A 26,320-nucleotide genomic window follows, 5' to 3' on the forward strand; every position below is an offset into this window, starting at 1 on the left:
TGGAAGCCCTCACTTCCTAGATGGACCCCCAGAACCTTTAATCTATTCTTTCCCCACTGCAGATTTGCAGGAAGATCATGCTCAGTCCCCTGGCTCCACTGCCCCATTAAAAAAACCTCACTCTTCTCCCAGTTGACTCTGGCTGAAGAGGCTCTCCCATAGCAGACCAGACTTTCCTGTAGTTGCTGGACATCATGCTGGTCATGGATAAAAACATTTACGTCATCAGCATACGCCGAGGCGACCACAGGAGGGTTGTGCGCCAGCCCCGGCAGAGAGAGACCCCTCAGCCTGCTCCTCAACCTGCAAAGAAGTGGCTCTATGGCGATACTGTATAGTAGTCCTGAGATGGGGCAGCCCTGCCTGATGCCTCTAGTGACGGGCACAGGACAGCTCAGCCCTCCCCCCACCTTCACCACGCAACTAGCCTCACTGTACAGCAGCTTGATCCAGGAAAGAAAGCCCCCCGAACACCAAAAGCCTGCAAAGTTGAAAATAAAAACTTGTGATCCACACGGTCAAATGCTTTCTCCTGATCGATTGATAAAATACCCACCTTAACATTATATAATTTACACACATTTACACGCTGAGAGTCAACAGCAAATAACAACAGTGAAACACCCCGTGATTTAAGAACATATTTATTTCAACACTTTCAACTTTTTTGACATTTTTGTGTTCGATACCTTTAACCCTTTTCTTACCCCGGTGACTAATTTCTTTAGACGGTAACGCTTCTTTTCATCTAGTAAATTCAGCCAAACAACCTTCTGTAGTGTGGTTACTGTTTGAATAAATTTCCCAATATCTGGGAAAAAGTCCTTCACATTTACTGTTTTCCCAAACGTATCATCCAGGAACCCATCTATCTCATCCAGAGAGTAAAAATCACTGTTCTGTGAAGCGCTTCCTAAAACTGACCCACTTTCCCAGTCCGAGTCCACGTCCATGTCCACATCCACGTCGTTACATTGACCACCATCCCCGACTATAGAGCCACCGGTCACCGGGCCGCTACCAACACCATCCCCGACCATAGAACCACTGGGCACCGGGCTGCTACCACCCGCATCCCCGACCATAGAGACGCTCTCACAAGCTCACCACCACTCCACCAACAAACTCCCAGAAAACATATATATATATACAGTGGAGGAAATAATTATTTGATCCCTCGCTGATTTTGTAAGTTTGCCCATTCACAAAGACACAAACAGTCTATAATTTTAATGGTAGGTTTATTACAATAGTGAGAGATGGAATATCAAAAGGAAAATCCAGGAAATCACTTTAAATAAAATATATAAACAGACTTGCATTTTATCGAGTGAAATAAGTATTTGATCCCCTGCCAACCATCAACAATTCTGGCTCCCACAGACTGGTTAAATACTCCTACTCCTTAGATACACTGAAAAAAACATGTTACCTGCAGCAAAGACACCTGTGTGTCAATCAGTCACCAATCACCTGTATAAAAGACACCTGTACATGCATTCATCAGTCAGACTCCAAACTCTCCACCATGGGCAAGACCAAAGAGTTGTCTAAGGACATCAGGGACAAGATTGTAGACCTGCACAAGGCTGGATTGGGCTACAAGACCATAGGCAAGAAGCTGGGTGAGAAGGAGACAACTGTTGGTGCGATCGTTCGAAAATGGAAGAAGCACAAAACAACCATCAATCGTCCTCGTTCTGGGGCTCCTTGCAAAATCTCACCTCGTGGGGTATCACTGATGATGAGGAAGGTGAGAAATGATCCAAGAACTACACGCGAGGAGCTTGCTAATGATCTCAAGGCAGCTGGGACCACAGTCACCAAGAAAACCATTGGGAACACACTACGCCGCAATGGATTAAGATCCTGCAGTGCCCGCAAGGTCCCCCTGCTCAAGAATGCACATGTACAGGCCCGTCTGAAGTTCGTCAATGATCACCTGAATGATTCAGAGAAGTCTTGGGAGCAAGTGCTGTGGTCAGATGAAACCAAAATTGAGCTCTTTGGCATCAACTCGACTCGCCGTGTTTGGAGGAGGAAAAATACTGACTATGACCCCAAGAACACCATCCCCACCGTCAAGTATGGAGGTGGAAGCATTATGCTTTGGGGGTGTTTCTCTGCTAATGGGACAGGACGACTTCACCGCATTGATGGAAAGATGGACGGGGCCATGTACCGTAAAATCCTGAGTGACAACCTTCTTCCCTCCGCCAGAGCACTGAAAATGGGTCGTGGATGGGTCTTCCAGCAGGACAATGACCCAAAACATACGGCCAAGGCAACAAAGGAGTGGCTCAAAAGGAAACACATTAAGGTCATGGAGTGACAGTCTCCGGACCTTAATCCCATCGAAAATCTGTGGAGGGAGCTGAAGCTTCGAGTTGCGAAGCCACAGCCTCGAAACCTTAAGGATTTGGAGATGATTTGCAAAGAGGAGTGGACCAAGATTCCTCTTGATACATGCACAAACCTGGTAATTAACTACAAGAAACGTCTGACCTCTGTGCTTGCCAACAAGGGTTTTGCCACCAAGTACTAAGCCATTTATTGCCAGGGGATCAAATACTTATTTCACTCGATAAAATGCAAGTCTGTTTATATATTTTATTTAAAGTGATTTCCTGAATTTTCCTTTTGATATTCCATCTCTCACTATTGTAATAAACCTACCATTAAAATTATAGGCTGTTTGTGTCTTTGTGAATGGGCAAACTTACAAAATCAGCGAGGGATCAAATAATTATTTCCTCCACTGTATATATATATAGAGAGAGCGAGAGAGAGAGAGAGAGAAACAGAAACATTTTTGGATTCGGGGTAGCATGGCAACAGACCAAATTGTATATTGATTTAATTCTGTAAGAGAAGTTTGCCCTTCAGCCATTTTGCTGACATCTGTGGAAAACAACCATATCAATCAACATCTGCATGTACTAAGTAGAGGTGTCACGATACCAAAAATTCAGTAGTCGGTGACAATACCAGTAAAATAACACGATTCTCGATGCCAATTTCGAAACCACGGTAAAAAAAAAGGTTTTTCTAAGATTCCATGTACTTGAACTTGAAACATGAACTATTAAAATATTTGAAAAATAGCTAAATGTCATAAGACATACAAAACATGTGCATTAGAGCGTAGCACAAGACAATAGAGCATAGCACAACATAATAAAACAACAACAACTAGTGTCCCCAGACACATTCCAGACTTCCAGGCATCTTTTCAAAAGATACTGTGCAAAAACAACAACACTGCAAAACAAAACAATGGTGTTAAAGTGCAGCCATATAGCTAACCAGATGAAAGTGAGTTATGGCAAAATTGCATAATTTTTCACAGCATTTCACACCTTTTCTTGGCTAGTTCAAGGTTTTTACTGAGGAAAACTAACGTCAACATGGTTTTGGGTAAGTCGGGAACGTCTTGGACTGACAATGATTCCTGAGACACTGAGGACCCTTTCGGAAGCACAGCTTGAAGCTGCAATGCAAAGATACCTCCTTGCAAATTCTGCAAGTTGAGGTATTGTGCCTCTATTCATTTTCCACCAGATGAGGGGATCTTCGCCTGCGCTCAGTTCTGGCATTTTGCTATATACCAGGACCTCACCATTTAACTTCTCTTGTGTGGAGAGCCCTGCTTGAGATGATGTGTCATCATCACTTCCCTTCTTCTTTCCTTGAATGGCTGAAAGCAGATGCTTCAGAATCAGGTTTATTGGCCAAGTAAGTTTGCACAAACAGGGAATTTGACTCGGTAAAGTGGCTCTCAGTTGCTTACAAAGAATATCACAAAACAAACATAACAAAACAAAGCAAAACAAACAGTCCGAACAGTGCGACGGTCTAAGAAAAGAAGTGCAGGTGTGCATATTACAATTATCCAGTGAGGGTGAAATAAGTAAACATAATTAAATATAATTAGAATATATATAATGTAATATAACTTCAGGAGTATTTGTACATTGCTTATTATAAAGAACCAGGGTTATTGCACAGTGCCACGTTGGATTGGCTGTTCAGGAGTGAGACGGCGTGGGGGAAGAAACTGTTTGTGTCTGGAGGTTTTAGTGAACAGAGATCTGTAGCGCCTCCCGGAGGGGAAGAGATGGAATAGATTGTGTCCAGGGTGTGAGGGGTCTGCAGTGATCTTTCCTGCCCGTTTCCTGACTCTGGAGATGTACAGGTCCTGGATGGTGGGCAGGTTGGCACCGATGATCTTTCCCGCAGACCTGACTGTTAGTTGGAGTCTGTTCTTATCTAGTTCGGTGGCCGATCCAAACCAGACAGTTATCGATGTGCACAGAACAGACTCGATGACTGCAGTGTAAAACAGGATCAGCAGCTCCTGAGGCAGGTTGTGCTTTCTAAGCTGGCGCAGGAAGTACGACCTCTGGTGGGCCTTCTTGATGATTGTGTTGATGTTGGGTTCCCACTTCAGGTTCCTGGAGATTGTGGATCCCAGAAACCTGAATGATTCCACAGCTAACACAGTATTGTTGAGTATTGTTGAGTATGGTGAGGGGGTGCAGTGCTGGGGGGCTCCTCCTGAAGTCCACTGTCATCTCCATGGTTTTAAGCGTGTTCAGCTCTAGGTTGTTGCGACCGCACCACAGGACCAGCTGTTCGACCTCCCGCCTATATGCAGACTCATCACAGTGTTTCCCGCAGGATTTTTTTCAGCAGCGGTGGTGTGGTCCCCGAGCCCTCTAGGGGGGTCCGGGGGCATGAACATTTTTTGTACCCTTTACATTGGAATGCATGAATCTGGTGCACTTTGAGAGGAGAATATGCACTTAAATCCTATTCAAACAGTCCTGTGTATTACTGTAGATGGGATTATTGGTGTTGTAACTTTGCCTTTTGTGTCTTCATTTACAGATTTTTATATTTTTGTATAGTAATATTTAAACAAAAAATGCCACAACGCAAATATAATCAGGTCCAAGAACTGGCTAAACAGCTGCCCTTCCTTATCAGTGTATCTGATAAAGACAGATGACAAAATCAATTCAAACGTGTCACCTTTTACATTTATTTAATTAAATAATTTGTACTTTTATCGAACAAACTTGCCTAACATGCAGATCAAGTTGACGATTTATGGCAACAGAAGAAGACAACAAAAGAGGACAACAGACGGAGAACTGTGTAGTTTTTGCTCATCCACAAAGGCTACATCCAGCCTGGGAGCATTTAATTCTCCTGGGCTTTTTAAAGAAGAGCTCCAGTGCTCTCCCTGCTCCTCTCCTTGCTTCTCTCCTTGTTCTTCTCCTTGCTCCTCTCCCTGCTCCTCTCCTTGTCCCTCTCCTTGTTCAGGATCTACCGCACCCTCTCTCTCTTGTTCTCCTTGCTTCTCTCTCACTTCTCTTTCCTCCCTTACTTGGTCTACCTGTATTTTATAAACTTGAGCACTTAAACAACAAGTATATGCTAGAACATCTTATTTGATTCCTTCAAATTACCCTATATACTGTACATGTATTTGTAATGTTCAAATAATATCACCTTGCATTATGCATTCAAATCCAAAATACAATTCTCATTAGCTTGAAAGTTTGCTTCCCTGATTTGCTTTACTAACCTCAGCTCCTCCATTGTCCCCGTCTGCCTTTCTTTTTTTAATCACCCAGCTTTTAAGACTCATCTGCAAATGTAATATATATTATTTAACTATGTTACATATATACATTGTGCACAGTGCATCCCTTAAGAGCTTGTACCAGCCTTTTAACCTCTGAGCCCTAAGCCATTTTTGAGATGTTTTGGTTCGCCTGGATTTATTCTCTTATTAAGATTGCATTCATCACCCTTATAATGCATAGCTGTCAAGCTATCATTTATTTGGGTCACAACCTGGACTATCAGAATATGTGTGCTGCAGTGATGTCGTTTGAATGTAGGAAATTATCAATTAGACAGTAAAAAAAGAAAAGCAAATAATATCTCACAATTATTTATTGATATGACACAAAAAAGGCAAATTGATTAAGCTTGTTATTGCTTAAAACACTTCTTCTTAGTCTTGGGCGTCAAAAAGTGATGAGAAAATTATAAAATAAATATAAGTTATACATAATAGAAACTATTCATGATCTTTTAAGAAGTCCTTAGGTTTTTCCCTGCATTTATGCTAATGACCACATGCTTACAGGTGATTAGCATAAATCCCTAACTAAAATACGCGATGAAAACGGATTTTATATGGCAATAAAGAACAACATCGGATCTAACAGTATGGATTCATTTTTCAAAGTTCCCGAAAATACCTAGGCTATAAATTCCTGACTGGATATAAGCTCCTGTAAAGGCTATGAGTGATCCCAAAAAGAGCGACAACACCCACACACACACATAGGCCTACACGCACACACACAATACTAGAGGAAAAACGGCACGGAGGTTGCGGTTTATAGATACAATAAAATGATTGGGCTCAGAGGGTTTTTAACACTGGTGGTCATGTAGCGACACATTTTAGCAACTTACTTTCTCTCTCTCTCTCTCTCTCTCTCTCTCTCTCTGTCTGTCTGTCTGTCTGTCTCTCTCTCTCTCTGTCTGTCTCTCTCTTTCCTTCTTTCTTCGATCTTCCGCTTCACTCGCTACTGCTGGAATCAATGTAACTTTGCATCCGTGTAGGGTAGCCTCTTCTTTGATGTTGGTTACGTGACGATGTGCCGCATGCTGCGCAATTGACGTTACGCGCTGTATATTTTCTAAAAGGAGCTACGTAAAAAAAAAAAAAAAAAAATTAGGAGAAGGATTTTTATTGCAGCGGCGGAGAAAATTCAGCAGCGGCGGCGCGCCGCTGCTGTGTGAACGTGGGGGAAACACTGCATCATTATCCTGGATGAGGCCGTTGACTGATGTGTCGTCTGCAAATTTGAGGATTTTAACAGATGGGTCTCCTGAGGTGCAGTCGTTAGTGTAGAGGGAGAAGAGCAGTGGGGAGAGCACGCATACCTAAGGTGCACCAGTGCTGACTGACCGGGTGCTGGATGTTATTTCACCCAGCCTAACCTGCTGCTTCCTGTCTATCAGGAAGTTTTTGATCCACTGACGGCTGGAGGCAGGCACAGTGAGCTGGATGAGTTTGGTGAGGAGGACTTCTGGGATGATGGTGTTGAGCGCCGAGCTGAATTCCACGAACAGCATCCTTGCATAGGTCTATGACTTTTTAGATGGCCTGCTTTGGCTTGAGGCTTTTGCTCCTGTTGCCATTGGGGTTTAAGATGTACCAGCTCCATCATCGGCATTCCCCACTTGCTCCAGGAGACATTGCTTCACGTCATCCTCGAGAGCAACAAAACTGGCCTTAAATATTGGATCTAGGTAGGTGGCAGTGTTTAGCAGAGTAAGTAGAGAGTCATCCTCCTTATCCCTGAGACAAGAGAGCATCTTCCATAACAGCGGTAAGACAGAGGAGAGAGTAGTGTGCTTCTCACCACACTACATGCATCTGTAAAAGGACTCAGTGGCTCAAGGACTTCTTTTAGTGTTTCTAGGATTGTGATGTCATTCTCATTTGGCATCAGGTGCCATTTCTTGCTGCTGCTCCAAAATGCTCTCCACCATGTCATATGAGGAATTCCAACGGTGGTTGGTGCATCATGTATCAAATTGTGTTCTGGGAGTCCAAGTTGTTTTTGTCTTGTTTGGAGTTGTCGCGAAAGCTTTGATGACCTGGTGAAGGCAGATTTGGTTCTGTGCAGCCTTGACAGGGATGCAGATACCCTGTCGATGTTGATGGCTTTGTTAACGGCCAGGTGCAAGTTGTGGCCAAAACAAGGGATCCATGTGTATTCATCTTTAAAGGCCTTTTGGTTGTTGGATGCATTGTCTGTTGTTTTGCAATGTCCAACTTCCACTCCTCAGTAACTACTTCGTCAAATGCCTCCCTCAAACTGTAACCTTTGTGGTCTGAAGGCCTCTGTATGCTTCTCCGAGTCCGTTGCGGACTGACGGACGGACGGAGCGGACGGACCCTTTTTGATTCATAGTTCTACGAGCCTTTTTGTTTTGAAAACAATTCACCGCCAGAACAGTAGATGGCGCAACGGAAGTCGAGCTTAGAGAAGCCTACCTCATGAGGTATATAGAAGAAGTCCACGCTGGTTTATTTACGTCCACCCGGGTCCTCACACACAGTGAACGATGGCAACTAACAGAAAAAGGCCAGCGGGTCAAAATGCTTATGTTATCGTGTCTTAACGCAGCGGTTCCCCGGTCTTGTTTCCAAACTGCGTTGCTAATTCAACAGCTGCAACAGCTTGAAGCTACACGGAGGCAGCTAGCTTCCCCCCAGCTTCCACACACAGTCAGCAGGGACACCCGATACTAACTACTACCAAGTGTTTGCTTCTAACCTGACGGTGTTTGAGAAACAGTGTCATGACAGCCGTGGGATTAAAGTCAGCGGGTTTTTGCGCTGTTCCCACCGCAGTTAGCATGGTGGCTAGCCCGCTAGCCCCGTTATGAAAGTTCGTTATAACCGTAAGTGCTCTAACCAGCCACCGTCAGCCGGACAACGCCGCTGGCTTAAAACACTTGTCATATTAATCATAGAGTCGTAGTTGTGATTTTGGTTTATTGTGATGTAGGGAATGGAACAGGAAGTTTGAGGTCCCGAAATGCTGTCGTTAGCGGACCAATCACAGCCAAGGGCTATCCGTGGGCTCTCCGCCATTTCGACGTGTAGTTAGAAAAATGAGAGCTGCACGAAAAGCTCTCCGATGAGCCGCGGAGAGGCCCGGAGAGGGCGTTCCACGTTGGAGAAGGCGGTCCTATCTGTCCGTGTCCGTCAAAACGGAGAAGCATACATTGGCCTTGAGTTCACGCCACTACAGCCTAAACACCAGGAGTACAAACTCCCGTGACTGTGTTATGTATTGTACAGTAATGGACATGAACGTGTCTGCAGCTCTGCTTGTCCACAGATCAGTTGTGCATGCATAGAATGGCTTTTCTTTGAGATATTGTGTGATCAGGTCCCTTGTTTCACTGTAGATTTTTGGTATTTCTATGTACATGAAATAGTTTCTACTTGGAAGTTGATATCTGGGATTGAATTTATGGAGCATTTGCTGAAATCCGTTTTTTTCAACAATGTAGACAGGGAGTTGGTCCATACATATGAACTCTGCTACACTTCTATCCAATCTCCTGGCCTCATTTGAATTTCTCTCATATTTTGTTGGCTTCTGTACAGCCTCGGTTATGGTTGGCTGTGATAGCTGACTCTGAGTTGGCTGGGTTGTCTCCTGGACGTCATTCTCTTGTTGAAACTGGAAAAGGAAAATTTACATTTCAGTTAATATAGTTAATTGAATAAAGAAAGAGAACAGGCACCTATAAAGCAAAAACACCTGCCTGCCCTGCCCTGCCCTGCGTATTGGCTCCAGCCCACGCACGCACACACACCTAAATATTAATAGTAGTAGATGCAGCCATTTGAAGTCAGACAGACTATATTAAACTAGGACATTCAGTGAATTTCGCTAGTTTAGACATGATTCTTGCAAGATACATGCTCTCTTTCTCTCTAAACTACCTAAACTACGTACATAACATAAGCCATTGTAACACACGTGCCCACCATCTCAAACATCATGTAACGTGTATTTCAGTATGACAGATTAAAAAAACTGAAAAAGTGCATTCTTTGTTGTTAATATGAATCAGAACCTCTCACCTTGAATTCTTTAATCAAATCCGGATGACGGTCTTTCAGGTGCTTTGCTAAATTGGAAGTATTACCTCCCTTGGTCTGAAGTGCACAGTAGCATCGTTTGCATAATGGCTTCTGTGGATTAATGATAACGCCATGGTTATTTTTATCAATAAGTTGAGGTGGGGCGATCGCTGCAGTCGCAGTTGCCATCTTGGTTTTCTGAACGTTCTTTCTACCGTGTTTTCATGTGTAACTTGCCTATAACACTCTCATCTGTCTGCACTGTAGAGTCGCATCGTAACCGCCTGGAATGCACAGACTTGATTGGCTGAGTAGTATCACGTGAGATGGCTTAACTCGCATGCAATTGTTCTGTGTGTTTCCTCATCCGCTAAACCACTACCAAAAATACTACAAAAGCTGTAACGGTTACAAATAGAAGCGCCCCATCAGGTTTTAAATCATAACCTTCTGTTTTGGCAGGAGGTCTGGGTCCGTACGGGACGGCTGCTGGGTCCAGACTCAGACCGCGGTCCGCCTGTTAGTGACCCCTGCCCTTTGTGTCCGAACCCGACTCAAACCCGCTACAATTAATGTGAGCTGCAGTGAATTTGTATTATAATAATGATAATAATACATTTTATTTGTAAGGCGCTCTTCATCCGAGAATCTCAGGGTGCCACAAGTACATAGTTAAAATCAAAGTCCTAAAAAACTCAACTCAAAGTAAAAACGCCTTCTTGAATAAAAAGGTTTTTAGGCCAGTCTTAAAGAGTCCAGGGTCTGTGTTGCCCTCAGGTGGTCAGGGAGACCGTTCCATAGGCGGGGCGCTGCTGAGCAAAAGGCCCGGTCGCCCATGGTGCGGAGCTTGGTGTTGGGAACCTGAAGGAGCGAGCTACTTGTAGAGCTGAGGGTGCGGGTGGAGGTTTGGGGAGTGATGAGTTCTTATAGGTAGGGAGGTGCATGTCCATTTATGCATTTATGGGTGAGGAGTAGGACTTTGTAGTCAATCCGGGTTGAGACAGGGAGCCAGTGGAGTGAGTGGAGAATTGGTGTTATGTGCTCATATTTACGGACTCTCATCAAGATCCTGGCAGCGCTGTTTTGAATGAATTGCAGTTTTTGGATGTTCTTGCCAGTGATCCCAGTGAAAAATGAATATCAGTAGTCCAGTCTAGAGGAGATGAATGCGTGGACGAGCTTCTCTGCATCTGACAGGGTTAAAGTGGGGTGCAGTTTTGAGATGTTTTTGAGATGGTAAAAGGAGGTTTTGCACAGGTGTTTTATATGGTCATTAAAGGTCAGGTGAGAATCAAACCTAACTCCCAGATTAGTGACTGTGGAGGAGAGGGGTATGACCTGACCATCGAAGGTGAGCTGAGTTATGGAGGATGACTGAACCTGGTGTGGAGTGCCAACACGGAGGGCTTCAGTTTTGCTACTGTTTAACTGGAGAACATTGCTGCTCATCCATGTCTTTATCTACCCAAGACAGGCGGTGAGACATGAAATGGCTGCAGAGGGGTTTGGGGCAGTTTTGATGTAAAACTGTGTGTCGTCAGCATAACAGTGGAAGGACATCCTATGTTTGCTGATGACACGACTGAGGGGGAGCATGTAAATAATGCTGAACGAAATCCTGACTGAAACTTTTCAAACAAGTTGTTATGTTTGAGGTGGTCCTGAAGTTGAGAAGCGACTACCTTCTCGAACACCTTGGATAGGAAGGCAAGGTTGGAGATAGGCCTGAGAGTGGGGATATGTGACTTGAGCAGAGCAGTGGGAATGGGGTCCAGGGTACAGGTACAGGATTTAATTTTTTTGAGGATTGCCTCAACATGGCTCTCCTCTCCTCAGCGAGACAGCACACTCGTAGATAAGGTGTTGGTGTCAGAGGGAAGCAGAGATGGAGAGCTGGACATCAGAGAGCGAATGGTGTTGACCTTTGATCTAAAAAAGTCAATGAAGCTGTTGCATTGCTCCTCTGTAGCCTCAGTTGAAGAGGGTGGTTGTGGTTTCAGGAGATGGCTAATGGTGGAAAAAAGCTGTTTGGAGTTGCCAGGGTTTTTATTGATTAACCCGGAATAGAACTGTGAGCGAGCATCTTTAAGGGAGTTGGAGTAGGCCCTTTGATGCTCACGGTAGGCCAGTTTATGGACAGTGAGCCCAGAGTGTCTGCAGCGTCATTCCAGGGCACGCGCAGCTGTTTTTATTTTCCTTAGCTCATGTGTGAACCAGGGAGCGGAGCGTGCGAAATTTACCTCACGTGACTTGACAGGGGCATGGAGATCAAAAACACTTCTCAGTGATGTATTGTAGAGTTCCACTAATTCATCCATTGATGCAGAGGCTGGGCAGGTGATGAGCTGGAGATCCATGGTCATAGTGGCCGAGTCAATGCTTTTCCAGTTCCGGAAAGACATTTGACGCCTAGGTCTAATAGTAGGCAGCATAAAAGTTAAGGCCATTGAGACCACTTTGTGGTCGGACACACCGAGATCAAAGACCTGTAGGTTACTGATGGAAGCAGAGTCAGTGATAACCAGATCCAGAGTGTGCCCCTTGGTGTGAGTAGGAACCTCAAAATCCTGCCGCAGCCCAAGACACTCAAGCACACTCAGGAAATCTGCTGAAAACTGACAGCAGGGGTTGTCGACATGGATATATTTAAATCACCAACAATGACAATGTTAGTTGACATAGTGCAGAGAGAGGTAAGGAGATCACTTATCTCAGGTAGAAAAGATGGGTTTGGTTTTGGAGGACGGTATATGAGAAGCACTGTCATGGAGTATGGAGATTTGCATTTGAAGGCCAGGCATTCCATAAAGGAAAGATCAGACATTGGCAGAGGAGACAGTTTTAGCTCAGCCCGGTGCATGACGGCTAGTCCACCACCACGACCAGAGCTGCGGGCTTTCTCAATATAGTTATAGCCAGGGGGGCATGCTTCATTAAGCATGGAGTAGTCCCCTGGTTTATGCCAGGTTTCGGTTAGGCACATGAAGTCAAGCCCTTTGTCCAGAATATGGGGAGAGATTTATTAGTGAGGGATTGTGCGTTTAGCAGCTCCATGGTGGTAAGAGACAGAGCTCGGGGTGGAAATCCCTGAAAGCTCCGTAATACACTGCGATCCACTCCGTGTCTTCCATTTTGCCTAGTATTGGGTAGTCTCGCGATGTTTCCGAGGTTTGTTTTGTTTCCTGATTTCACGTTGAAGCCGCGGCGCGAGCCTCTATGGATGTAGGGAGGTCTGTTTTTCAAAATCCAACACTCTTGACAGAGGGCTTTAAACCCTTTGTTGGACGGAGCCATGAAGCTGCGCCAACGCCGTAGCTGCGGGGCGGTGTATGAAATCATTGCCAGCACCGATGTAAAAAACAGAACACAAAACAAGCCGCGCCGTCTGGCAACGACCACAGGCTGGCGAGCCCCAGCTCCATAGTCATCAAAGAATAAGGACTCCAGTAGAGCAGGCAGGCTCTATTAATCCAAAGTCCGCCGAAAAAATAGCTTTCAAAAGTCACATAAATCACAAGAGCGGTAGCAAAGTGTCAAGAGGAGCGGCAGCCAGCGTGCGCCAGCGTACCCCCGGTCCGTCTAACTGAGAGAACTGAGTATTACCCTGTCCTTCAAATGCCTGGATTAAGGCAGACGTGAAATGTAAAAGTCAGAGGGGAATCTGACGACTGCATACATCTCCCCCACCTTCAACCCTTCCGGTACTCTGATTGGCCGTATTTGTAACTGATTTATCTAGATACTTAGCAAGCTTGAAACCTACTTGCAGTATTTAAAGAGTTGACACATAGCGATTGGAAACTGCTGATCGAATGCTTATTTAGCTCCGATCTGGAGCTACTGTATAAGACTTCCAAAACTCTTAAGCAACAAAAAATTTGGCTAAAATTATGTAGTGTGAACTACCTTAAGCTTTCAGTGGACTTGGAGTAAACCTACCCTCACCCTCCTCCACATATCCTACTGAATGTGAGATATTCACAGCCGACAGTCTGTCAAGTTCACCTACTAGTACTAAGGCACCCACTCCAACAACATGACTTCAACGAGCAATAGTAAACTGAACGCATGAATGTAAACATTGAGTTAAAAACATTTTTAGTACACGCTGCCTGTGCCGCCGCTGAAATATTAATAATAGCAGTAATATGCAGCACTAATAAGAGACTAAAGAGGGTGCTTGGCTTCCTCAAGATGAACATGGAAATAGTATGCTGAAGCATTTTGTGTGTCACTTGCTGATTTTCTATTAGGGTACATATGTCAACAGGCTGTAGTGATGCATGTGTCAGGGTTTGTCGATACACACACCAACCATTTGCACCAACCATTTGCACCAACCAAAAAAATTTCACCTGAACACACGCAAATTGCAAGCATTTTCACACAGTCAAACGTTTGGACCTACCTTCTCAACATTTTTTCTTTATTTTTGTTTCTTTCTACATTGCAGATTAATATTGAAGACATCAAAACTATGAAGGAACACATACGGAGTTGTGTGTTAAACAAAAAAGTGTCAAGCAAACCAGAATATGTTTTATATTTATATATATTATTAAGAATGCATTTGCAGCCAAAATACCAACATTTTAACATTGCTTTGTAAATATACTGCTGAAAAGGTTGGGAATCAATAAATGTTGCTCCCACGAAGGAGAGTGGAAACCGTGGCACGCATACATTTTTGTGTCTGTCCAATATTGTGAAATATAAACAAAATCTGAAAAAAGTTATCTGGTGGGCCAGTTTAAGCCAACCACTGCCCTCTACTTTGGGCTGTTTAAAAACAGTCACATTCCCAACAAAGTTCCATCTATGATAATGTAAACATATACATATTAAGCTTGAGACTCAGCACTTCAATGTAGTATATACATTATTTGATATCTGATTCAATTTGCAGAAAATCTCAAATGATGTGGGACTCTGCCAGTACTTATAATATGGATGGAAATCATCAGATTAGACTAGTCCCCCCTTGATTCAAATCACTAGTTGAAAACAGCCAACTGAGATTCTTCAAGTTGGGTAATAGTTTCCTCTAGGGGCATTTTGGTTGCTAGAACTAGCTGCATAACACTGCTTAAAAAGGTAAAAACATAAAAGTCTGTTTGCTGAAGATGTTTACAATGCAAACCCAAACAGAGGGTGAATCTGGGTTGGTCAGACTTCTCCATTCTGCTTAGAATTGGTGAAGTTACAGCTCAGCATCTTAGTACATTGTTACCATTTTTGGATACATTAGCTTAGAGGAATACATTGGCTTGTCAACTCTATTACATGATTATCGCTGTCACTCTGAAAACCCACAGAGTTCATTTTAATAATTCATATTAATATATGTATGTGTCAAATATGATTTGACTGACAAAATTCTTGGTTTTGTACAGACCTTGATTAGACTTACTGAACACATATTAGATCATTACTAGTGTTAACACTGTTGTTTGAAACTCACATCACTCAAACTATTTTCATATTCTCTGCTAACCTTGCAGCAAACCCAGATACCAGACTATGCCGAGCTGATTGTTAAGTTTTTGGAGGCACTGATTGATAGCTACCTGCCGGCAGCTGACGAGGAGCGAGGAGAGGAGCAGTTGAGGACGCCCACCTCCCCCTACCCGCCCACCAGTCAGAGCCAGCTCAGCATCACTGCCAACCTCAACCTGTCCAACTCTATGACTTCACTGGCCACTTCGCAGCACTCACCAGGTCTCACTAGGTCTCACATGTAGACAGACCCTCACTCCCTGAATGGAAAATGTTCCTGGAGAAATTACAGTTTTCTTCTTAAGCTTCCTGTTTTTTAATAACCTTCTTGACCTCTTAATATATTCAAGTCATTAAAGATGTTTATCAGATGTTCACTCAATGTGTGACATCCACACTTTTATACTATGATATATCCAGTTTCCCTGAACTCCAGAAGAGATGGATTTCTAAATGTCTAAATGGTCATGTTGCCTCAATAAAGGCAGGGAGAAAGCAAGATACGTATGACACAGCAAGATATATTGTTTAAAGTATATTGGAACCAGGAGAAAAATTAATGAAGTACTGTTTTTCAAGTGTGATTAGCACTTGAAAAGAGATGTCACTTTTTTGTTTTTTCACATTTGCTTATTGATATCGGACTGCTACCGTATGAGAGAAAAAAGTCAGTGAGGAAATAATAAGGAAACGTCAGCACAGTCAGAGTCGAACATTTGAGCTTGTATGTAAAAGGAAGGAAATATAAAAACATGACTTCAGTGCTGCAAATAAAGTGTCAGCACTTCACTGGATAAAAGTTTTTTCTCCTTTGTGTCCAGTTTAAATAAAACCAAAATTAATATATATTGTGTTTGATATTTTGCCATGTAGAGTTTTAGTTTCTTTACATCTCTGTTATGAGCTGCTTTCACTGTCATGTTTCTGACGGAAACAGATCATACTCTCTTTGTATCAGAATAGAACATTTAGGAATGACAAAACTGTTCAGTAATTCACTTTGAAGTAAACAGTTGAAACATGATGTTGCCCCCTACGCTTGTGACCCACTGAGAAGGAGCCGGCAGTTCACTTTGAGCCACCAGTTAGGAACCTCTGATTTAGGGGAAACTCAAATAAAAAAAAATGTAGATGCTTACCTGAACTGTTCACAAACAGTGTGGATAATTGCCTCAAATCAAGCTTTTAAAACGGTGTATTTTTTGTGTGTTCCCTTTTGTCCTCCAGGCGTGGACAAGGAGAATGTCCAGCTGTCCCCCAGCTCTGCTTTATCCACTGGGGGTCGCACTCGCCACGGTTCAGCCAGTCAGGTCCAGAAGCAGCGCAGTGCCGGCAGCTTCAAGAGACCCAGTATCAAGAAGATTGTCTGATCCGCCAGAGAATGCCATCCCATCTATTCTCCCAGCTTCCTCCATCTCTTCTTTCTCTCTGCCCCTCCTTCATTCTGCAAGGCCTCATACTACACTCGAGTTTAAAATGTCCTCCCTCTTCAACTTTTTTGCTTTGGCACTAGAACAAGTGATATTGTGTTCGGCATTGAGGAGAGTTTTGCTTGAAATATTTTATGTGAGCCAGCATATTGTGGAGGACAAGGTTCAGTTAAATTGTTCCTCACTTCTGCAGTCGATATCTTTTTTTTTTTTATTACCTTTGTATATGGAGATAAGTCTTTTGGAAAACTGGACATTAAGGTTGAGATTGGGACATGTATTGACTGTACCACATCCCTTTGTCTTTCTCATGACTAAACAGTTTTCGTCGGTGATATGATCCAAAATGACGAGACATTCATCCCGGTCCTGCTTTGACATGTCAGTCCCCCTCTCCCACTTCTGTACATATTTTACATAGACAGATTATGTATAACCAGTCCCTAGTGCTAATTTCAATGTTGACTTTTTCTCCATAGTGTGCCTTGGTCAGGGTTTTTCATTGTGTACAATTTGTAAAGTAAAAGACTAAAAAACCTTGCTAAGGATAAAGAACAGGTACTAATTATGGAGGTGAGCCTTCCATATCACCACATGTTCACACAAGCTGTGTCATGACCAGCCTCCAATGATCGTCAAATATACAATCATCCATATACCCTATTGCCTAAAAGTATTTATTCTGTTTTGCTAGATATTGCTACACAAATCTTTAAAAACAGTTTCAAAGTTTAAATATGAAGGTTGTAAAAGACTAGGGGTAACACAACAGTGCAAATACCGCCAAGCTTTTTTAGTTTTTTGTGCAGATTTATTAACCTATGTAGTTGTTTAATGTAGGTTACGTTTAGTATGAACTGAATTTTCAGCAGCAAAGCATTTTGATTTGTTTACACAGTGAAACAAAAAAAAAGTGTAACAGGCAATAATTCTAAACTCATTTGTCAACCACCAATTTAATTGTTAACAGTGAACGGGAGCAACACAACACTGTTAATGTGATAAATACCTTATACTAATTACCTCCAGTGACCATTTTGAACCAAAAAGGGCCAATGCACAGTTAATTGTTTTATCCCTGTGGTTTTTTAAATGAAAAATTTACCTAAAATAAGCTTTGACAGTTTTTTGTATACCCCTTACAGAGTAAAAACTATTTTTTCTTCAGAAATATAGTATTGATCACCAATGTAAGGAAGTAGACTCATTGTGCGGTAAAAAAAATATATACCACATTTCTCAAAAGCCTTGATCAGTTAGCCTTAAATGTGAATCTGATCAAAGACGTGGCCAGGACAAGGAATCTAACCAAACATTAAATTTCATCCCTGGACGTTTTAATGTTCTTGCAGCTACAAACATGTTCACTCTGAAAATAAAAAATGTCATGTATTGTCTAATTCCAGCGCAAGAAATGTGAAACACGAACACGAAACATCAGTAGGGAGTTCAGCGCCCTCCTTTCAAGAGATTCCACAGCTCCCACAAATAAGAAGGCGTCCATTGAGTGTGAAATTGTGATTTTCCTTTAAGATCTGTAATTATATTCCCCCAGGTTATTGGTGGTGCAGACGGGATTTTCAAACCAACCCTCTCTACCCCCAGAGCACATGCTCTGTGTTACAGTAGAGGGAAACAGTAGTCTACTTTAAACAACTGTTCTGGGCACATTTACTTCTCAGCTACACATAATCAGAGTCTATTCCGAGGAAGACTGTAGTATTTCAGGGTTTTTTCTGAACATCTCTCTGAACTTGCAGGCAAGTCATTGGCTTAGTCATCACGTTTTATGAAACACACAGATATTCTAGAACTGCATGTGCTTCTAATGTACACCATACACAAGGCAATCTGAGGCAGAACCCAACACACCGCCCTGACCAAAAACAAATTTAGTTTTAGGTTAAGTGTCATCCCAGAATTTGTGCACCAGAGAGCATTTAATATTTGCACCGTAAAATGTTCAGCAACGTTTAACATGAAATGATGGGGAAAAAAGCTGCTAGTGTTGGCAATTCATTTTACATTGGTTTGACTTAATTGGTAACTCATCAACAACATGATGGTCATTGTGATGGATTATGTCAGCCAGCAGGTTGACTAAAATATCTGGAAACTAATGGCTGCCTAGAGAGTAGAGAGCTACTGACAGATTCAAAACACTGGTTTATTGTAAACTGGCAGACAGGTAGCAGCTGTGAACACATTTCTATAGATTGAGTTTTGTTCAGTTGACCAGGTGCACAATGAGATTATGATTATCAGTGCTGCACTTGTGCCCTCCATCCACACCACAGATGTGGTTTATTTGTTAAAATGCCTCTATCCTGCCTTATCAGGTATTGCACAACTCAGATTTTTTTGTTGTTGTCAGTAACAACTTGCAACAACATGCTGCTCATTCAATGTTCATGTGACTGTATGGACGCATATATGATCAGTTTACCATTTGAGTTTTTCTTTTGTAAGTTGAATGAAGAGATGTTTAAGTTGTGTTTTTCAGTTCATTGGGGGTTCGAAACATTCACGAGATGAATGCTATGGCGAGGGGTATTTTCATTAGACAGCCTCAGAAACAGTATTTTGTAGTTCAGGCCCAAAGAACAGCATAAAGGGAAAATGTGTGTAGTAATAAAGAGAATAAATAAGCTGGTCCACTTAAATCTGTTGAAGTGGATCGTAGCCTGAAGAATCCTGACTTTTCGTGTTGGCCTTTATATCAGATTTTTCAATGAGATTGGTCTGGGCATCAGGACTCGACCTCAAATGTTTTTTCCCCACAGGTAAAATATCTGAATATTTAAAAAAACTGGATGATTGCCACTCTGATTCATATACTTTAACTTAACTACATTGTGTAATCTGTCTTTAATACCTCTGATTGCAAAGGTCACATTCAAAAGGATAAACAACATCCTGTCACGGAGACATGAATCTGACAAAGGGGGATATTAGCAAAAACTTAAAGGTGTTGATGGTGTAGCTTCGTTGGAAATAAGAAAAGTTTAAAACCAGTCAATGTCAGCACCTGGCCCTACATAAAAGTATGAGTGATTTGCAGCTTGTACGTTTTGGAAAGTAACAACTTATATATGCCACAAGTCCTATTTAATAGTTTCAAACTTTAACAGAACCCCCCCCCCCCCCCGATTCCACAAACAGAACAATACTTAATCCATCCCTCTCAAACAATTTCACAGGCACTGTTATTAAAGCTATTTTCCCTGATATTCTTCAAAGAAGTGTCAGCCAAGCCCAAATAACACAATTGGCGAATGTAACCAAACGCTACGATGAATAATCTGAAGGCAAGATTTATTTAAGCACTGTTTTAACAATTTCCATTGTTTCCAGGTTATATTTATATTGGTATGTGAATGGAAATACTAAGGATTATATATCCTTAACCTCCTAAAAAAGTGGTTGACTTGCACTAATTTAAAAACAGTCATAGCTTTGTAAAGATGAAAACAAAACCTCAAAGGGTGGCATGTTTTATTTGATGTTATGCAAAATCTAATGTCTGTAGAGTATTAGTCTGAGCTTTGTTTTTAATGCAGTATGTGGGATAATTGTAAATACTTTGTGTACAATTTGAGATGGTATATTTACCACACTGTATATACATGTGATATTGTATCATTTAGTTTTTTGTAAAGCAGTTAGTTTCTGTATAATAATCAAATTGAACTATTCCTGTGTTAGTAATAAAATGTTTTTCTCTCCACAATGGTTGAATCTATCTGAATGACAGACAAGTTTTTATTTTACAACACAAGATAAACAAAAAAGTATGATTTTACTTGTGAAGGTGAAACATGTTGGAAGGTGAGTTTTTTTCATTATTATTTTAAACTTCAGATTTCATCAGTGTTGTAAATACTATTCCAAATACAACATTGATCGACTGTTAATTCAGACCTTTAGTAAATAAAATTATAGCTATGGGACCTGCCATACCTAGCAAGACTTTGGACTGGGTGAGCAGGCAGCAAGAAGAATGATGCTATATGCCTTTAAAAAAAAACTCACACAAAGCTTTTATGAACAAACTTCACAAGAGGCCTCTCTCCTACCTGGAGAGTGTGTTTCGCTGAGTTTGCCACCTACGGGCCGTAGGTGATAGTAAGCTAGCCACACCTGGTACGCCCTGTGTATAAAATAAGGCCCAAGGGAAAAGATGGTGCTGGACGATCCATTCGAATTGCTGCTTATTTAAGATACATATGAGAGACATTATAAACCATTAGGACTGTGAAGATCCTATACTTAACATGGGTTCTCTGCACATAGGCCCTATTCACCTCTTCACTCCTGCATCCGACCCAGCTCAAAGCTCACCAAAGAAGGATTGGACACATGAATTTAGTGTTTCGGCAGACAGTAATATTAAAGAGACTCTAGCCCTGTTTTTTTACATTATAATATATCAGAATTTCTATCCCAATTATTTTATCTTTATCTGTGCTAGTCTGTGTGTTGTCTTGAACAGACTGCTTCGCTGAGAACAGTCTAATAATGCTGTGCCAGATTGAGCAAGTGTGCAGGAAAAGTAAAAAAATTTCAGAGTGAAGAAGTCAAGAGAGAAGTCAAGGGTGTAGCAGTCTGACTGCACAAAGCAAGAGACTTTAGAATGCATAAGTAAAACTGAGTGAGATGGTTAATAATTGCATGGCTACATGGATAATGCTAAACTTAAATATAGAGTACATTTATTGCAAACACATAATACATTTTTGCTTGCATAAAACACTTCAAACATAATTTATTTGCCTGCAAAATAAATTTTTCTGTTTACCAAATCTCTAGTTTCTCACTCAGAAATGAGGCACAAATATAACCCCATACCTTATAGCATACCCAATATCTCACAACAGCTGTGGGACATCAACCAGCAACAAGCAGCTCTTTAAATGAACTGTGACAAGGTGTTGTTTCCCCCCACCCCCACCCCGTCCTCTGTTTTCCGGGAACACTAATAGGCTTCATGCAGAGTAATGTGACCAATTGAATCAACCTCACCCTGGAGCTGAAGGCTGCAGATCAGAGGTGCAGAGAACATCCCACTCACACAAGCTCTAACACTGAGAAAACTTATCAGGGGTGGCACTTCATAATTTTCTGCTCAGGACTGCTTTGGGATTTTACAAACTATCCTCCAAGGAACTAGTGGCATTCTTTTCATAAGCCTTAGCTTTTTTGCCTGCTTGGCAGACCTCTATTTAGCTCTTTGGTGAATAGTTCAGAGGGCCCCTGTGTAGCCCTGCCTGCAGATCCAGGTCAGTACACAATCCATTGTAATGATGTTGATATCCAGGACAGTGCGTGAGTGCAGCTGAAGTCTTTGTTCTTATCAGCTGTGATAAGATCTATGGTGTGGTATGTGAAGCAGGTTCATGTAACTTGCTGAATACTAAATACTAAAAATAATGTTCCAGATCACATTTATTATACTAATATATACTATATAGACTTTGTTAGCAGCAATTATTACAGTAAATACATGTTTTTCTGTTTATAATTTTCATTGGCTAAACTTGGCTTTAAATGGCGTTAAAAGGGAAGGAAAGAGGTGAATAGCAGTAGACTGAACGTGGAAAAAGCTCTAAGCACCCCAAGATGGCCATAAAGGGATACTTGGTATAAATTATTGCTTAACTGTATGTTAACACGGATAGCTTAATGTGAAAATGGCTCACCAGCCCTCAAGGGCTTTATGCTCCCCAGAGCAGTTACACAAATTGTTGTCTGTTTGCATCGTCATAGATCTGAAGAACTCACCGCGAGAAAAGATATCTTAATATCAAAACATACAAGTAATTATCATTGTCAAGCTGACATGAAAGATTCAAAATTTGACTTCATTAAAAGCAAGAAAGCATATACAAATTCATCAAAAATATACATATGTGAAAATAAGCTAAGACACAATACAGGAAAATTTCCTTCAAGCACCCCATGATCAACACTTAGACCTAAAATTAGCATTTCTCTAATTATTATCATAGTATTAGCTGAAAATGGCTAATAGAACTCAGTGAGACTAACGTTATTTCAGCATTTGAACTGACTGCATTTCAATGAACTCTGCAAAGAATTGAATATCATCTACTATGCATAGAGAAACAGGATATGCCAGCATGGAGGGTTTGAGCTTAATGTGACAAGTAGCAACAAGTAGTTTACACACAACAAAGTCTAATCTTTGTCCCTGTCAATGCGACAATACCCTAAATTAGCAAATTTATAATAACAAAGAACTGAATGAGGACGCGAACGTCTGCAATAAACTTATCTGGAAAGTTTGATATACCTCATTATATATAATGCTATACCTGTGTTTTCACTGACCATGTCTTTATTTAGTTTCCATTGGGTAAAATGATGGTTTTATATCTTGGGTATAATAAATGTTTAACTTTTACTTTGTTTAATTTAACACTTGACAGTTACAATACTTCCTGAATTGGAAAACATAATCCAGGCAGCAGTTGCAGATCATCCGAAACATATTACCAGTGGTGTATAAATGCTCAGTTTTATTGATTCTGTGAGTGAAGAGACTATCTCTCCACTATGTTACATAATCCTTAAGTGCTGGGAACGGAAAGCCAAAATCTCTTCGCAGGAGTGCAACAAGGTGCTGATGAATGTCTTATGTTGCTTGACCTAACCTCAACGGCCAAGATCAGAGCTTCAACTACACATGAGAGGGAAATTATTAGTGGTGCACCGATGTATCGGCCGTACATCGGTAGCGGCCGATATTCGCCTCGTCTACTGACATTGGAGCATCGGTAATAAACTTGACTTTGACCGATGTCATTGGCCGATGTTCATTGTTCATTTGTGGTAAAACCGCTGGGCACGTGCCGCGGCTGGGGGAGCATTCGGCCCCCTCCCCACGCCGCCAGAGGCTCGTTGTGCGGCCCGTCTCAAGGTTGTTTTGGGGGGAGGTCCTCGTCCGCGGCGCCTCACGGCGTCGCTGGTGTTGGGGCTTTCTTTATCTCGGACCGCGGGGCGGTGTCCGTCGCCGGTGCGGAAGGCGGGCCGTTGGAGGGGACCGGGTACGGCGGTAGGCAGCGGCGACTCTGGACGCGTGTCGGGCCCTTCTCGCGGATCAACTCAGCTACGGCGCCCGCTGGGGGAACCCTCCATTCGCGCAAGGGCCCCCCTCTGGCGGTGCGCCTCGGCTGGCGCCTAGCAACTGACTTAGAACTGGTGCGGACCAGGGGAATCTGACTGTTAATTAAAACAAAGCATCGCGAAGGCCCACGGTGGGTGTTGACGCGATTTCTTTTTTGATGTGATTTCTGCCCAGTGCTCTGAATGTCAAAGTGAAGTAATTCAATGAAGGGCGGGTAAACGGTGGGAGTAACTATTGGCACTCAAAATAGGTCAATCTGAGGAGGGCAGTTTTAGACAGGGTAAATAGGTGCTGTTTTGAATGAACCTTGTGGTATTTTGACCAAAATATGTTTAAGACTCCAAGGAACCATATCAACTTGTGGTAAAATGGGCATAATATGTCAGTTAGTTAAACCAAAGACTGTTTCATAAATCTGATTGAATTTGTGCTCATTAAAGATAAGAGTGATAAAGGGCTGAAATAATTTTAAATAGTGCTTTTTAAATAATTATTTAATATTTTTCTGGCACAAAAGGGTGAATGAATAACAACAAAAACAAAATAAACAAACATCTGTATCGGCTATCAGCTAGATTGTTGTTTTAAACATCGGTATCGGCCAAGAATTTCCACATCGATGCATCCCTAAAAATTATGGTATTCTCTTACATCAGAAACTGGCAGAAGAGAGCATCTGGATTGGCATCCTTGGATCCTGGGTGGTAGGATAGAGTGAAACAAAAGTGGTTAAAAAATTGAGTTCCACCGGGCCTGACAGGGGGTTAAACCTCTTAGCTTTGTGGATGTATTCTAGGTTTTTATGATCCATCAGAACCTGAAAGGCGAGTTCTTCTCCGTTGAGCCAGTGTCTCCACTCCTTTAATGACAAATTCAAATCAATCAATCAAATTGTATTTCTAAAGTTTCTATATACGAAACCACAATTTGTCTCATAGGGCTGTGACAATCTGTGACATCTTCTGCACTTAACCCTCAACAAGAGTAAGAAAAACAACAACAACAAAATGTTAACAGGGAAAAAAGAAAGTAGAAACCATAGAGAGAGCCACATGTCAGGGATCCCTCTCCCAGGATGGACAGAAGTGCAATATATGGAATGTGTAATGGAGAACATCAGAAAGATAAGGGTATTTACAGCATTGATTAGAATAAACAGTTTGTAGCATAATGAAAGATACATTAATTTATTTGAGGAATTATTGTTAGTAATGGACGAGAATCTGAGTAGATATATTGTATATCTTGTATTAATCATAGTCCATTATCATCAACCACCACGATCAGGATCCACCACCTAAATCTGATGCCACCATAGTCCACAATCCATCGTCAACGAATTGACAGCCAGTTGCTTATGTCATAATTCTTCTCAACAGCAGACAGTTTCTAGGAGAAGATTGCACAGGGGTGCACCTTCTGGTCCTGAGCTGAGTCCTGGGAAAGAACGTCCCCCACACTTGTGATGGAGGCGCCCACCTCCACTATGAACTGTCTGGCAGGATTGGGGAGAGTAAGAATGGGAGCAACGGTGAAGCTTTACTTGAGCTCTGGAAACACTGCTTCAGCAGCTGAGGACCAGGAGAATGTACACTTGATAGAGGTGAGGACAGTTAGGAGGACTGCCTCGGACCTATAGCTCTGGTTGAAACGTCCGTAGAAGTTTTTTGCGAACCCAAGGAAGTGCTGCAGTTGCTTGCAGAATGTTGGCTGAGGTCAGTTTATGACTGCTTCCACCTTGGCTGACTTCTGAATGCCTACCTCCCTGAGCATAAATTCCCAAAACTGAACTTCAGACACAGAGAATTCACACTTCACTGCGTTCACAAAAGGCTGGTTTTACAAAAGTCTCCGCAAAACCGTGTTACCATTCAGGAAAAGTTTGGCATGAATGAGTGATTGGTAGGGCATTTCAGGGAGTAGGGCCTAGCCCAGCATATCACATCCATGTTGCGCCTCCTACACTGGCTTCCTGTCTGTCACGGACTTGTTAACAGACACGCACAGTCTTATTTATCAGAACTTTTCTTATGCACATTCCAGTTAGGGAACTGAGATCAGCCACTCAATTGCTCCTCGACAAACCTCAGACAAGACTAGTAACAAGAGGAGATCACGCATTCGCAGTGGTCGCCCCAAACCTGTGGAACAACCTACCACTTAACATTAGATCTGCCCCGTCTTTACCACAATTTAAATCACTTTGATGTATGTTTAATGTAATACTTGAACTTTAATGTATTACTTTTTTAATGAAATGTAATGTAATGTAATGGCTAACAGGAGGTCTTGGCCCTCTTTAGAAAGGGGTTAGGGATGGGTGAAGACATGCAGAAATGGGCCAAGTCGGAAACCGAACCTGCTGTCACTGCAGGTCCACTCAAGCCTCCTCATGTGAGACGCCCCTCAAACTTTGTGTGTTGTAAGCTTCTTGGCACACCTACGGAACCAGGAAATCAGGATGCACTTTTCCTCATTCAGTATGTCCACAACCCTTGTAAAGTAATTGCTTGTCTTTGATTTATCTGCCTCTGGCTGAATCCATAC

The 26,320-nt window shown here is 42.2% G+C and overlaps 2 protein-coding genes across 11 annotated transcripts in view; both read left to right on the top strand.

The window, feature by feature from the left end:
• Positions 1–20,356, top strand: part of LOC128440608 (neurofibromin) — a 165,799-nt gene extending 145,443 nt beyond the window's left edge. For 6 of the 10 annotated variants that reach the window (XM_053423361.1, XM_053423364.1, XM_053423366.1 and 3 more), the window contains 2 exons: positions 15,202–15,428; positions 16,424–20,356. In XM_053423361.1, the coding sequence (XP_053279336.1) occupies positions 15,202–15,428; positions 16,424–16,709 (513 nt within the window). In that variant the 3' untranslated portion in view covers positions 16,710–20,356. The remainder of the gene's footprint in view (positions 1–15,201; positions 15,429–16,423) is intronic. The other 4 variants (XM_053423367.1, XM_053423374.1, XM_053423368.1 and 1 more) reach the window with 1 other exon arrangement.
• A 1,330-nt stretch (positions 20,357–21,686) lies between these two features.
• kcnj13 (potassium inwardly rectifying channel subfamily J member 13) overlaps positions 21,687–26,320 on the top strand; it is a 97,025-nt gene continuing 92,391 nt past the window's right edge. The window contains exon 1 of the mRNA XM_053423341.1: positions 21,687–21,905. The gene's annotated coding sequence lies outside the window, so the exon portion shown is untranslated. The remainder of the gene's footprint in view (positions 21,906–26,320) is intronic.

This window comes from Pleuronectes platessa, chromosome 5 (assembly GCF_947347685.1).
Source record: "Pleuronectes platessa chromosome 5, fPlePla1.1, whole genome shotgun sequence".
NCBI lineage: Eukaryota > Metazoa > Chordata > Actinopteri > Pleuronectiformes > Pleuronectidae > Pleuronectes > Pleuronectes platessa.